The 14,876-nt window shown below is 41.3% G+C and overlaps 1 protein-coding gene across 2 annotated transcripts in view; it reads right to left on the bottom strand.

The window, feature by feature from the left end:
- Window positions 1–14,876, bottom strand: part of ECPAS (Ecm29 proteasome adaptor and scaffold) — a 65,495-nt gene that overhangs the window by 47,323 nt on the left and 3,296 nt on the right. For both annotated transcript variants that reach the window (XM_050912626.1, XM_050912625.1), the window contains exons 2-4: window positions 8,581–8,711; window positions 2,909–3,025; window positions 1,176–1,294 (exon numbers count right to left, since the gene is read on the bottom strand). In XM_050912626.1, coding sequence (XP_050768583.1) covers window positions 1,176–1,294; window positions 2,909–3,025; window positions 8,581–8,711 — 367 coding nt within the window. The remainder of the gene's footprint in view (window positions 1–1,175; window positions 1,295–2,908; window positions 3,026–8,580; window positions 8,712–14,876) is intronic.

Raw genomic sequence — 14,876 nt, 5'->3', positions numbered from 1 at the left:
TTAAAAAAAAAACACACCTGATTATTCTTAACATTCAAGAGAGAAACCTTTAACAACAAACCTGGTCCTTAACAACAAAAAAAATCTTAACAAAAGTTAAACTGATTCACAATCCAGTGGCCTCTATTTGCCACTTGATGCACTTAAAAATGGAAGGCAGAAGACAAATTAGGATTTGAGCTTAAAATAGAACATGTCTGTGTGCATGCACACACACACATCTGGAGAGATAAAGTCACTGCCTTTGTCCAGACTTTTAATGTTTTGTAATTATGACACAAAATACAGTCTAGGACTATCTCAACCAAAAGAAATTTAAAGTTTTATATCTGAGTCTGCCTAGAGCAGAAGTTGATCAACAACGTTCAGCTTCACCAAAGAGTGCACACAGACAAATATATTGATTATATACCAGTATAGCCCGATTTCCCAAAGCTCTCTTCACTCATGTACTTGGTTTTCAGACAGGGCAAAACCATGGTCCCAGAGAAGACAATCAAGTATTTTCACACTGATCTCATGAACGGAAGCAAGATTTTACTGCAAGACCTTTCAGTAAGGTCATCTTAAAAATACCTTTACACTGTCACAGTGATGTAGAGTGAATGAAGATAAGATTTTAATACCATTTTCCAGTGCCAGCATGGTGGAAACCCATCTCAATGTAAATAAGAAGCAGGTCCCTAATTAACAGTTTTCTAGAAGTTCTTAGTACACAGCAGTTCCCAACGTCAGTCTTTTTTTATTTACTACAACTTAGTGTTTCAAGTGAGTAGGAATTTTGGTTATCTCACAATTTAGAGTGGGCAATCTGAGACATTAATGATGTTCCTGTTGCTGGACAGAGGATATTTACCGAAGGTTTGGTCTTAACCTGGAAACCAGAATTTGCTGAAGATAGATGAGGGATATGGACAGGCATATCCATCATAAGGCAGGCCTCTCATCATACAGGGAGTCTGCTGCTGCAGATCCTGTATATTATTACAACATGAGACTATACGAATTCTTTGTACCAGTCAAACTACTGAACTGCTGATCCAAATTGTACAAGCCAAGAACACCGTAAGCAATGAAAATATCACCAAGGAAAAAAAAAATCTTTTAACAACTGATACAAATTATTTTACTGAAATGATACCAACAGAATTCACTCCAAGAATAAGTAGTTATACCTGTCTTGCTGCGGTTGAGGTTTCCCTTCCATTGCAGTGAGAAGAGTTGGAGCCAATTCACATTGTTTTTCCACAGGCAGACGGGGGTATCCCATCTTAACATAAATTATGGTAAAATTCTAAAGGAGTAGAAAAAGCACACAGTATTGCAACAGTGCAAAAGAAATATCTGTTCTTTAAACTCTTCTTGTATGTTGTGTTACATAATTGCGTGTTGGAAACAACATATGTTTTGGAAGACCAATTTCTTAATTCTAAGGCTCATCAGACTGACAGCTATTAAAGGGGAGGCTCAGCAAGACCTTCTCAGAAAAGCTCTTCTGAGTAGGTCTTGCTGAGCCTCCACTTTAAAAGGAGAAAAACAACAATGCAAAAAACCCTCTCTAGCTTCCTTTATTTGCTGTCAATTTCACCAAAAGCAGCTTTACCAGAGCAACAGCATCAGGGAAAGCAAATGTAATGTTCTCTCATACCTATTTCTGAAATAAAATAGAAAGCAATATTGAATAAATACAAAGTCAGCAGCATAGGCAAGGTTTCTAAACCTCGAAAATGTGTTTCTAAATCACCAGAATTAAAAGCTGCAAATGCAATCCAAACAGAGCCCAGTGACAGGACAGCACAGCAGAGCAATACTGAATACTGGACTATCTAACTGCTATCATGTTCATCCAAATCCAGCCAGGAACTGTAGAGATAAGAGTTACGTGTTCAGTGACCTGGTTGAAAGAAGTGTTGAAGTGGGAAGAATTACCCTTCTTTGTTGATGGCACTTGTTAAAATTTTATGAAGCCTCATGGCACAAAACAACATGGATCACTCAGATACATGAATGAAAACAGATTTTTGACATGTCCAGCCAAAAGCACAGTTTATGTCAAGTTTGTCTTCAAACAAGATAGTTCTTTTACTGCACTACAGAACACACACACACTCTAGAAGCCCTCGGCCATTTCTAAAAAGTGAACTCCAGATAATCCCACTTGCTGAAAGACAATCTGAGATTACTTCTAAGTTACTGCTGTTTAAAGTCTAAATATTTCTCCATCAGTTTCTAAGATGCTATGTTTTCCATTTATGCTACATATGACTGAACAGTCAAATAAGGAGGACAGAAAGTTTCCGTCTGATTTTATCACTTTTTTCATGATGGTGATTTGCAATAGATCTACCACAGTTGAAATGAAAATTGTCTTCATAGTTTCAAAAAAACATTTTAAAAGTATTTTCACTTTTTAAACTACATTGAACGAGACCATCTAGTAAAGTTTTCCCATCTATAAAATAAGTTTTTTTTCATCTTTTCTTGCTCAGCTAAGGTCCTGACCCTGAAAACACATAAAAAATATGGGTTCTCATGTGTTCAGAGAAATACAGATGTTTTAAGTAAGACTCTGATCCTGCACGATGTTCTAAGACCCTGATCCTGCACTTATCGGGATAAGGATTGGTAGCTGCTTGCAAAATGGAGCTTCTAACAATGAACAGACCCTCTACAATACAAGCAACGACAATTCATGCATTCATGAAATATCAAAAGTAATTATCAGTGATTTGAACAGTATCAATAGTGTAGCTGCTTTATGAAACTAAGTTTCACCCACAGCAGACTATAAAGTTTAGTTTAAAAATACTTGCTAGGAAAACTGACAGAACTAAACGCAGAAGCTTTAAAGAATATTCTGCTTGTTACAAGTAAATCAGCAACTATTCTTGGAAGAACAGACACTTACGGTGACAAAAGACACTGCAGAAGGATCTTGATATTGAACTAGCAATGTCTCTACTGGAAGCTGAATTTTTGGACGACTTTTGATGCGCTTATTCAGATGAACCAGCAGCTCCATGACCTGACAGGAAGAAAACAAAAAATTTGAAAGAACCACCATTAATTTTACTACTTTGGACTCCACACATCACCCTCAGTCCACTAGGCAGGCCTACTGTAAACAAATCAGGCCTGAGCTTCCTGATTATTTAATATCTAAGAAAACGGCAGCCATCATTTATTGTATTATCTTGAAACCACTCTGACTTGTCTCAAGTCACTGTTAAGACAAACACATAAAAATGGTTTTTTTGGCCAAACCATGCCACAACCAATAACCTCCATCAACACAAATGTCAGGAAGAAATGATAACTGAGGATGACCAGTTCTTCCTACACAGTTGGTTACTATCCCTCAAAGCTGAGCCTGGATTGGAAATCTGCATTGCTGCTCTATCTTGTGGCTGTAGAGTAACTCCAATTCATGACACAGGGGGGAAAAAAAAAAGAAAAAACCCCACCCATAATAAAGTTACCAAATAAGTGTATGACAACTATGTTTGGAGTGGAACAATACAGAACTGAAATCCTTCAGGCAAGAGGAGAACCAACAGGAGCCCTGGGAATGTCAGGCAGGAGCAATGTGCAGCCCTGCCCTGGGCAGGCAGAGCCCCGGCAGCAATGCCAATGGGGCCAGGCAGCAGCTCTGGGGGGACAGCCCTGGGCTCTGGTGGACAGTGAGCTGAGCAGAGGCCAGAGTGCATTGAAACAAGAGAGGTGCAGAGTGGTACTTCCTCATAAGGACTCTCAAGTAGTGGAGCAGGAGCCCAGAGACTTTGTGTAGCCTCTATCCTTGGAGGTTTTTCAAGACCCATCTTGAAAAACCCTCCCAGCAGGAGGTTGGTCTGGAGACCTTCTGAGGTCCCCTCCAAGCTGCATTATCCCATGATTCTACAATCCCACGAAGTAGTTGCTTGGCACAGCATCAGCAAAGTGTCATTCGTAAATCCACTAAATGAGATACCATAACTGAATGGAGGAACTTGAAAAACTACAGACAATCTCCACTCTGGAACAAGACATTCTGAGAAATCACACTGAACATCTGCATCTCACTCACAAACCCTATCAGATTCTCAAGCAAGGTGGTGCAAAAATGTAAGTGACATTAAATGGAGTCAGCTCAGCTCCAGTAAAACCAGACAGAGCCAGTCCTAGATGCATGTTGACTTCAATTAATTCAAGTCAAAAAGCCAGGGTGGGCACGCTCTCCTGTGCTTTTGATGGCTCATTACCTTGGTCATAGTATGGTGAAAAAGCAGCTAAATTGCTGTCACTGAAGTTTGTCATGGAAACTGCAGAACCTTATGCTTGCTGAGCTGCATATGAGCTAAGACATCATCTTTGCATCCACTCCATGAGTAGGTATCAAACAAAACGATGTCCAGATATAATCCACAGAAACTGCATAGCTGACAACAAGCATGTGACTGAGACCAGAAATAAGCTGACAAGGTAATGCTGACAGCTATCAAATTTTGCTGCTGCAAAATTATAATAACAACAGTCACAAATTCCTATTATCTTAGAGAGGAAAAAAACTGTCTGCACATACTTTTTTGTGAAGGAAGAGAAACATACGACTACAACAGAGTTTGAGGAACCCATTCAAATTACCCACAGTGGTTGGTGAAAAAAGACGCGGCTGGATTTGGGTATGTGTGAGGGTTTACCTTATGTCCTGCTTCTCTAATCATTAATATCAAATCAGTGCACTAAGGATCCCATCCAGCAGTACTCATCTGATCTGAATCAGGCAAATGTCTGCACTTCTGACTATGACTGCTTCTTATGTTTTTGCTGGCTTCACACGGGCTGCATAAAGTGACACAGTATCCAGTGTGGCACAAATGCTGCCAGTGTATCAATACTTCCTGGAGCACATCTGAACCAGCAGAGTGAATTTACCCTGGATTAGTTCTTTGTGTGACACTGCTAGGGTAACTGATTTGGTAGAAGACACCCTAGAGTTGAATTTAACTCACCTGTCAGACCGTGGCCTGAAGAGGGATTACCTTTTCAGAGTAAATGGATTAAGAAGGTATAGGCATTGCAAGCTTATCCACATAGCTAACTACATCCTAGGTCTGAAAATGTATGAGGACAATGAGTTTAAATTACTGAATGTTGCAGTAATATTGACCTGACAGTCACAAAATTAAGGGTAGGGATAAGACCAACAAAGCAATATGTTAAGGCAGCAGGAAGAAAAATGGAATTTTAATTTCCACTTTCCATTCTAGCAGTACAAGCTTGAGAAGAAAGTTAGTCTGGGGAGTCAGAGTAAAATTAGAGTGTAGTCAATCCAACTGGTGCACTGAATGAACTATGCTGTGCTTCTAAAGTTGGGTGAAACGAAGTCCTTGAACAACTGTATTGATCTACACTTCAGCAGCATACTGGCAACACACAGATGTTCTTTTTTGCTTGTACACCTATACTATCAAAAGCTACACTGTCAATTCAATTAAAATGGTGTAAGTTTTCAAACCACAATTAACTATGTTGGCACACTTTTTTTTGTTGTCATTGTTGGTTTATTTTTTTAACCGCGACAACAATCGCAAGAGAGAGACATGACATGGGATGGAAGAGTTTTGTCACTGCCTATAGTCAGTCTCTGGGTAAATAAAGAGTTTGTCCTCCTCTTTCATTCTATTTCATCTACTTTATTAGCATTTATTAGATTAGCTTTCCAATCGCCTGAGTGCTCGTGTAAAAAAAGCATATGCTTTTGTTTTACTTACATTGCATTAACATGATTTTGAGGCTGGAGTAGAACAATAGGCACATTCTTTGTCATCCACCAGGCAAAATTAGCACTGGAAAGCTAGATATTTGTGTTTAAGTCATTAGCATTTGAAAATGCATCAGATTTCCTAAGACATTTCCCATCACATTAACGGCAAAGTTAAGAGCAAGTAGAACATTGAAAAGCTGAGTTCTGATGTAAGTAGCAGAAAAAGGCAATGTGCATGTTGAGTAGATTTACCTGCAGCTTATACACTCCACAGTAAATCTTCACTGATGATCATTAGAATAAAAAACCTGACAGTCTTCCCCTCCCCTCTGTCTCACTGATAAATTATTTTGCTATGTAAAAAGCACCAAAAAAATCAACACATAGACAGCCTCCTTACATGGTGAATTTATCATGAAAACAGAATACTGAGAGAGTCAACTTCCCTTCACTGGTATGGCAAGAGCAGAGTTCAGGGTAATTTCCTTGACTGCAATGCATTTGACAAATACCAAGAAGTACAGGGAAGTGCTGTAATTGCTTATAATATTATCATCATCTTGTATAGATAAAAATCTATAGTTTAAACACATAGAAGGAAGAAGAAGTGAGTTTTATTTCATTATTCATTCTAACACAAAAACTACAATATACCATAAGAATGCTGTGTGATTTTGAGAGGCCTCTTAAAATTTAATTTTCAAAGGAGTAGTCCTCCTCCTTTCTTGAATCTCATAACACTCCAAAAAACCAGACAACTCATTCCAGTTTATGGAAAAAATACCATATAAAAATACCCTAAGAAATTTCACTAGCTAGTTGGATGCCTTTCTTCACAGCTTCAAGTGCACATGATAAGCAGGTATTCAGAAGAACCCTCCATCTCAGTTGGAATATCCATCCTTCAGCACAGTGGAACGGCTTCACATCTATGGATCCACTTTCACGTAATCACTGCCAGGACCATGTTTTGTGCCGAACTTTTAGAAAAATCTGTGTTCTAGTTACTTGCAGGTTCTGAAACCTACCCATAAATCCAGTGAAGGCATGATCATTTCCCTATTTCTACAAGACAAAGAGGGGATTATAAAAAGCTTCTTTTCCACCACCACCCCCCAACAGTCCGTCTGCACTCTGCTCAGAAAGGTTCTGGTCCACCTCTATCACGAGGCAGCTCCTTTTGATGAACAGCTGCAGGGACTGGAATTCATCCTTTGCTTTCTGATCCAGCTGCTCAAATCTCTTGTATTCAGCTGCTGCTACCCCATTTGCCTCTTCTGGTCACATCCTCCTGGCAGAACAGGAAACACAAGCAGGTGTTCCTCTGCCTGAATCCAGACCAGGTCAGATCTCTTCTGCTGTTAACATGAGGCGTAGCGATCCCCTCATGCAATCCCACAACTGCTGTTGCACACAACTTGTGCAAGAACACAAGCCTGGGAAGAAAAACCTGCTAGTAAACAGAGTTCAGCTCCCTGCTACAGAAGGCATCTACATCACTGAATTCCTTCATGTTCATATTAAATTCCATCTTCAACACTGTTTGGTCCTTGCCTGGCCACAGGAATAGGGGGAACGACCAGTACATGCTGTCAGGGAACCAGGGCCAGGCCCAGTAGCCCAGCAGAGAGAAGGCTGCCACAGCTCCACATCCCCAGGTCCAACCAGGAGAGGCACACATTCACCAGTGAGCTTCAGACCCACAGTTGCTCCTCTCCAAATCACCTAGGTCCATCCCTTTCCCTGCCTTTGGTTCCTCCACTAAACATCCCATTAGAAGGCTTGTGCAACCACAAAATGCTATTCCCTTGCTTCCCACTGTGTCCACTACCCCTAGGTAGCACCCTCTCAGTCCGAAAGGTGTTCTGGCATTGACTCATCTTGACGGGTTTCACGCCTGGACAGGGGGTCTAAGGGTCTCCCGAGACAGCCCTGGGAGGGACCTGGACAGGGTGCCCCTTCCTCTGAGTCCTTAACTTGGGCTCCTGCCTGCCATGGTGCTTCTGTGTTCCCCTGGGCTTGTGGAGATGGGCCTTTGATGGGCTGATGGCTCCTACGATGGGCCTCGGAGTAGCTGAGGCAGGGCGTTACACAGGTTTCTGCACTTGCTATTGTGTCTCTGTGCTCCTTTGCGAGTGTGCAGATGAGCTTTTATCCTGTAACCTAATACAGGGAACTGAATTCCCCAGGTACATATTACATTCCACCTCCAAAACTGTTTGGTCCTTGCCTGGTTACAGGCAGAGGAGCAAGGACCAAGCAGTTTTGGAGGTGGAATGTAATATGTACCTGAATGAATTCTGTGATAAAGCTGCCTTCTGTACCAGGGAACTGAATTCCTTCAGGTAGGTATCAAATTCCATCTCAAAATATTTTGGTCCTTGCTCCTATTCCTGCTACGAGACAAGTGAATGACATCAATAAGTATGTCTTCATGGTCTTTCGCACATAGAAGCAAGCTTGCTCCACATGTGCCTTAAGTCAGGTGGATGCACAACAGCCCTAACATGGAAGCCACGGCAACTGCCCCTATTACAGTAAGTCTTGGTTTCAGGCTAACTCATAGCTAGCTGGCCTCAAGTGCAAACAAACGCAGCCTCCACACATCTGCAAAAGCCACACATCTGCAAAAGACCTTGCTGATACAAGCAATGGCTGTTTTCTTTAAGCTCTAACGGTTGTAATAAACCCATTCTCTATCGGGCTCATGACAACTTTTCTTCAAAGAGTAAATTTCTCCACAGAGGACATCCAAGTATAGCAAATCATGATACATCAGGGGCTTTTCCTTCTCCCTGATTGGGACAACATACCATTACGGTAAATTGCACCCTTACCTTTTTACGAACTCCTTCCTGTGTGCTGGACAGCTTGAGGAGAACAGGGGGTAGGAATTTGGAAATAATGTTCTGTAACTGTTCATCTGTTTCTGCATGGCCAAGACGCAAGAACACACGTTCAAGTTGATCTGCAGTTTAAAAAAAAAAAAAAAAAAAAAAAAAAAAAGGAAAGGAAAAGAGAGAAACTGGTTGAAACTCAAAATTCCTGTAGCAAGAAAGCAACTTTTTCTGAACATTCCCTACTGGGCTTGTAAAAAAATGCTGCACACAATTCTTAAAGTACTTCCATCTCAACAGCACTCATCACAGATCCATCTTGCATTTTTAACACCAACTGAGCAAACTGTTGATGGCAGAAACCAGCCTGATAGCTTCCAGTACTAGCCTCCACAATTATGTGGAGACCACTCCTATCAAAGACAGAGGCAATTAAGCAATTAAGATTTCCTTTGCTTCACGCTGTGTTTCAAATAGAGGCTAGAACATCTCCAAAGGTGAAACGGAAGGTTAGAAACTCCAAGTCATTCCTTGCCCTTTCTGCTTTGACAGCAAAGGTGTGCGGCTGTGGGGCTGCTAACTTTTGAAAATATGCTTGCTGTGATCTGCATTCAGACCATGATGTTCCGTATCTCCACTAGTTAATCAAAGGGCAAAAAGATCTGGCCAATTCTTGTTATTATTCTTGTTAAACCTAGAGTTCCGGTCATGCACAGGGACCCCATTGTTGTAGACAATGTGTCAACAGAACAAAACCACCAAGCACATACAACAGAACCCAAGACCAATTACAGTTAATACTGCAGAAAGGAAAGTCTAGGCAAAGCACAAGTTATAAGCTTGGGTCAAGCCACACCATGGCAGTTGCATATAAATAAACAGGCTGCACACCTGAAAGCACAAGAAACAAGCTACAAAGTAAAAAACAAGTTCTTTGAAAGCTTGAGACTACTGTTCCAGGGTAAACTCGATGGGAGTATCCATAGGACATCTTGACACAGGCTAACCTGTCCTGCCCACGACTTTCTGTTAAGCCACTTAGGTCTTCCAGAAAATCTTTACAAAGCTGTACAAATGTTGACTGAACTGGTTACTGATTTGTTACAATTTTTTGATCTTTCTTCCAAAAGACAGCATTATCATCAATAGGAATGAGATCGCAAGCGTGAAACGCAGGATATACTGCTGTAACTTAAAACACAAGGCTCCTATTATCACTCTATGAAGCTGCTGGAGTGTTGTAACAAATTCACCTTCCTCTAGCCAGCAAGTCTCCTCCCCAAACCCAGGAAGGAACAAAAAAAAATTTTTTTAACATCTGCAAAGAGGTAGAAGTTGCAACTCCTACAAGATCAAGAGAATGGGGGGGGGAGCGGGGGAAGCAGTAACATCTGTTTTCTCAGTAAGCTAGCAGAAGATCATTTCAAGGAAACAGATGAGACCGAAATCTTCTGTCAGCAGCTCAAGCACAAGGGCTGAGGACCATCTGTCTTTATAAAAAGAATGGAAGAGTCCCTATTTTAAGTGCCAGCATGCAGCTGCCCCGACAACTAAACAAGAAGCAAAGCAAAACCTCCCTGGCACAGCAGCATTCCTGACAGCCAGGCCGAGAGGAGTCCTTGTGCATGCGATCAGGAGTGTCTCTTCTCCACACTGCAGCACTGCAGGCCAGATCCACAGGCAGCAAGGAGACCCAGGGCTTTTGAAGGGACTACAGGTCTTAAGATATCCTACAAGGAGGAAATCATTCCCCCAAAGACTAAAGTGACCTGTTGCAAGCTGAAATTAGACAGAGACCAAGGAGAACCCTCCTTCAGTGGAGGAGGATCACTGAGCTGGCTGTAAAGGACTACAGAGGCAAAAAAGAAAAAAGCACTGGTACAGGGCAGAGGTAAAGACTGAGGTGAATGGATATGGTTGGAACTTAAGTGAACAAAAAGGATGTTCAAATGCAAATACAGCTCTAGCCAGCAAAACTATCATGACGTAGCTGCAGAAGCCTTTACTGTCCTATTTTTCAAATCTGTGCTACCCCTGCACTGAGTCCTCACAGCATCATTCCTCCTCTGCCAGCTGCAGATTAAACATAAACATATCACTTCCAACATTTTATTTTCTGCTGAGCAAATAGGACAGGCAGCTGAAAAGACAGAGGACTATGAAATTTTACTGTCAGGCAAATTACAAGCTGAAACTCTACAGCACCTACAATGCAAACTGACTTGCAAGTCAATTTCTTGTTCCAAACAAATTTCATGGAACAATCAGGCTGTCAGCTAGTCAACGACTTCAAGACATTTACCTCATTCCAATTATTTTTTTTTAAATCCTAACGATTTCTTTCTCTCTTCACCTTCCTTTTCCTGTCATACTCCCCCCCCATCCCGAATGATCTCCCCCTCCAGGACGTCCATAGTGTCTCAGGACCCCGCCAGCACTAGGGGACTGCTTAGGCCATGCCAAGCAGCTGAAATAACTCAAGCAACGAATGAAATTATCAAATCTTTCCCCTCAGACCTGGAACTCCAGGAAATCAGTGCAGACCCACCATCCTCAAGCAAGCCAACTGAGGAACCTTTCCAACAACATGTTCTTTCACATGGCAACAGATCAGACTTAAGTGTAAGGAAACATGAGTGAAGTTATTTCTAAATCCATTTGTGGTAGCCACTGGACTACACACACCTTCCGAAAGGTACAGAAACCACTCTGCATGTGCCCACAGGAAGTGCAGCAATGCACTGAATTGCAAGCATCTACCCCATTTCCAGATTCCTCCATTATTCTGTTGTTACAAGCAGAAACCAGAATTGGAATAGTAACAGAGATCAGGAGGAACAAAAAGCTTCCTCCTTGTTTACGCTGCCTGTGAGATACATTTATTACTTTTCCCATATCTCTGCTGCCTAGTCACTTAAGCCCTCATACTGGCATCAGGTGTCCTTCCCTTAACCATAAGCATGACAGGACTCTTCAGCAAATTCAAGGAGACTAGCTGCCTGGCAGCAGTTAAGAGACTGGTCAGGAGTTTGTCAGCACTCTCCTGTGCTGCCGATGCAGGCTGTATCCATAGCAGCGGGACAGGAAAACAAAGAGCTATAAACCCTCCCAAGTATTGCTCATCTACCATTTTCTCCCCAGTTTTTATTCTACTGACAATTAAGACCATCTCTCAAGCTGACAGCATTCATTATGGGAAAGCATAAGCCCTGGAGATTTAAAGCACCACACACAATGGTCCAGGAGAGGAGCCGGGGACGCAGTATCTGGGACTCACATACTGTGTCCTACTCAGATACAGTGTCCTACCTCCATGTGTGTTGCAGACCTGCTGGCTGGCATGGGGCAAGCTCCTTTCCCTCTTTGCCTTATGTCTTTTCACAACCTTCACCTAGCCTCCCTGTCCAGCCTGCACCAGCGAGCAGACCACTGTGCATCAGATGTCAAACAAGACAAAGGGTTTGCTCACAACCCATCTCACATTCCCACATGGTGCACTTCACAAGTTTTTAAGAACGAAGCCAAAACCTTCTCCATCTAGTTTTACAGCCCCTACTGCCGACTGTAAAACTGCACAGTTGTAATTTCAGGGGGGGACCACTAGGTTATATATGATAATAAAAATAAGTAAAGCAAGAGGTCTAACTTGCTTTGCTACATACCATAGAAAAAAAAGATGACACAAACCATTTTGAATAAGCCTTAGCAACTGAAACTAACTACTACAGCAATCTTACCACAACTTGACAGTAAGAGCACTGAATTTTAATTAGAAAGTTTTATGCATCTCAGTCTTTACCTTTGCTAGCCAATACTGAACTTAAAATGCAGTCCATGCAATGACACACTTCTTAAAATTTTTCCTTTTGAAAGCTAATACAGTTAAAGATAATTTTTAAAGTTTTCTGGAAGCACTGGAAGAAAGAAGTAATGGAGGGATGACATTTACTTAAGTATAGCTTTATCCCCATCTAAAAAGCCTATACGTAAGAGATCTGAGATTTTGCAAACCCTTCTCCTTCGTCAATCTCACATTAAACCCTCATCTCAAATTTAGGACTGTAATATTTCCTTGGTATTGGTTGTCACCTGTAGCACCCTCTGTATTAGCTAATTATCTATGTTTATAACATTACTTCTGTAGTCATTTTACTGCAGTTCAACTCTGATGAACATGGGGCTGGGGGAAGAACATGCTGTCAGAGGCAAAGGACCAACTTTCAATGCAGTCCAGAGAATTTACAAAAAAACCCAAAAAACGAAAGATTGACATTATCTTATTTACACTGGTGAGAAAGTCAAAGTGAAAGGGAGAAAGGAGGAAACGAACGAGACTTCACTGGAAACACAACTGGAAAACCCTGTGCCCTATCCTGCAGTGCTCTACAAAAACCACTCCAAGAACAAACTCGCACGTAAGAAGCAATGCAAACGCGTAGGGCGCACTGAGATCACTGTGAGCCTTCTAGTTCGCTCCACTGTGGAAAGCCCCTTGCTCTGCCAGGGACTGTTGGAAGGAATAACCCAAATAAGATTAAATCACTACCACCCTTCAGTGCATCAGTGAATTAATTATTTTCGGGATACTCTTGCAAGTTTCCCTTCACAAATGTGAAAGCTGGAAGCAATTTCTTGAAAGAAAGATGATTGCTACAGCATCCAGAATCTGCTTATGAGCTATGTGCCAACCATAGACCCTGTCAGACTTGCCCACTACATTAAAAAGCACCCAAGAAATCATGTCTCTTTTAATAAGTAGTCTTATAAACATCGTATGTGTGACACAGCTACAACAGTCAACATTTTACTATGAATTAAAAAAAAAACAAAACCCACACCCAAGGATGAACTGTATGAGTAGAAAAATTAATACTGGGTACTTTTATTTTTAAAATACATACAAGTAAGTCCATGCAAAATTTGTAACAGATATTCATGTATTTTGGCACAATCACAACTTCTTTCCATGCTGCTGTGTAGTATTTTCACACAACATTTCATTTTTTGTGGTGTTTTCTTGGGGGGGGGAAGTGTTTACAAGAGGATGAACATAAATATGCAGAATTTAACAATAGGCGTAGCATATGAAGAGACGCTCCCTTTCACTGTATGTAGAAGAACCAAAGTGGCAGGAAAACAAGATAAATCTTTGTATCCCTGTTTCCAGCAGCAGCGTCCAACTTGTGTCAAAAGACATGGTGTATTTGGAATTTGAAATCCCCAAGTTACCATGGCAATGCAGTTACCTATCTGTGAGAAAATGCATGTTTCACTTCTGGTTCTTTCCAGTCTCCATTTAAGACTACAAGGAGGAATACAGGTTTCAGCACTTATGACCACGCCTCATGCAAAAAGGAAAGGAATAGATTTCAAAACACAGATAACATATACAAATTTTACAAGAAAGTCACTTTTAACAACAAGGCTCTAACTTGTGCTTTAAAAACTTCCAAATCCCGCAACACTGGCCATAAAAGGGTCAGAGTTATTTCTAAGTCTTGTTACTTCAGAACTGATCTTGCAGTCTCCCAAGCCAACAGCAAAACCCCAGCCTGCTCACTGAAACAACATGCCCCTTCTTCCCGTTCTGCTATATGCGGTAGCTTGCCAAAGGGAACAACTGAGAGAAAGACACAGAAAGGATAAAGTCAATAAATAAACAGCTTAATGTTTTCCTTCCTTTAGAAAGGGTGTTTCCCTTCCTTTTTTTTTTTTTTTTTTTTAAATTAAAATCACGGAAGTGAACTCTTTGAATGCCTGGCCTTACTGAGGTAGCTAGTTCACTGTTTATCCATCTTTTTCTCAAAGAAATCTCCTCTAGGTTCAGCTAAGCGCAGTTCCATTTCATGTGCCCAGGTTCTCCTCCTTGTCCTTACACAAGATAAAGAATTAGCTCCTTCTGGCATTCATAGATATTATGCCCAGCACGTCAGCTATTCTGCACAGACCCCTCAGCAATGTATATTTGTGTAGTTGAGTATCAAGTAAAACACACACCCTTCTTTTTATGAAAACTGACTCAAGAAACTACTGGGGCTAGGACAAGTCAAGCTAACCGTACTTCATAATTTAACTATCACCACAAAAGCATCCCAGGAACTGAAAAGAGAGTCCGAGTCCTCTGCAAAACAGAGCAGAGTGGGACAGCAAAATTCTGTGCATAAAGCCAGAATTTATCTTTACTTTCCTGAAAAGTGTCTGTTTCACAGATTAGTGGGACTGTTACATTAAAGCATTTCTAGAGCTGTTTCAGTAAATCAAACAAAAAACCCCCCACCCTCCTCCACCATCTGAAC

The sequence above is a fragment of the Gymnogyps californianus genome, chromosome Z (assembly GCF_018139145.2).
Source record: "Gymnogyps californianus isolate 813 chromosome Z, ASM1813914v2, whole genome shotgun sequence".
In the NCBI taxonomy this organism is placed as follows: Eukaryota; Metazoa; Chordata; class Aves; order Accipitriformes; family Cathartidae; genus Gymnogyps; species Gymnogyps californianus.
This window is presented reverse-complemented; position numbering and strand designations above follow the sequence as displayed.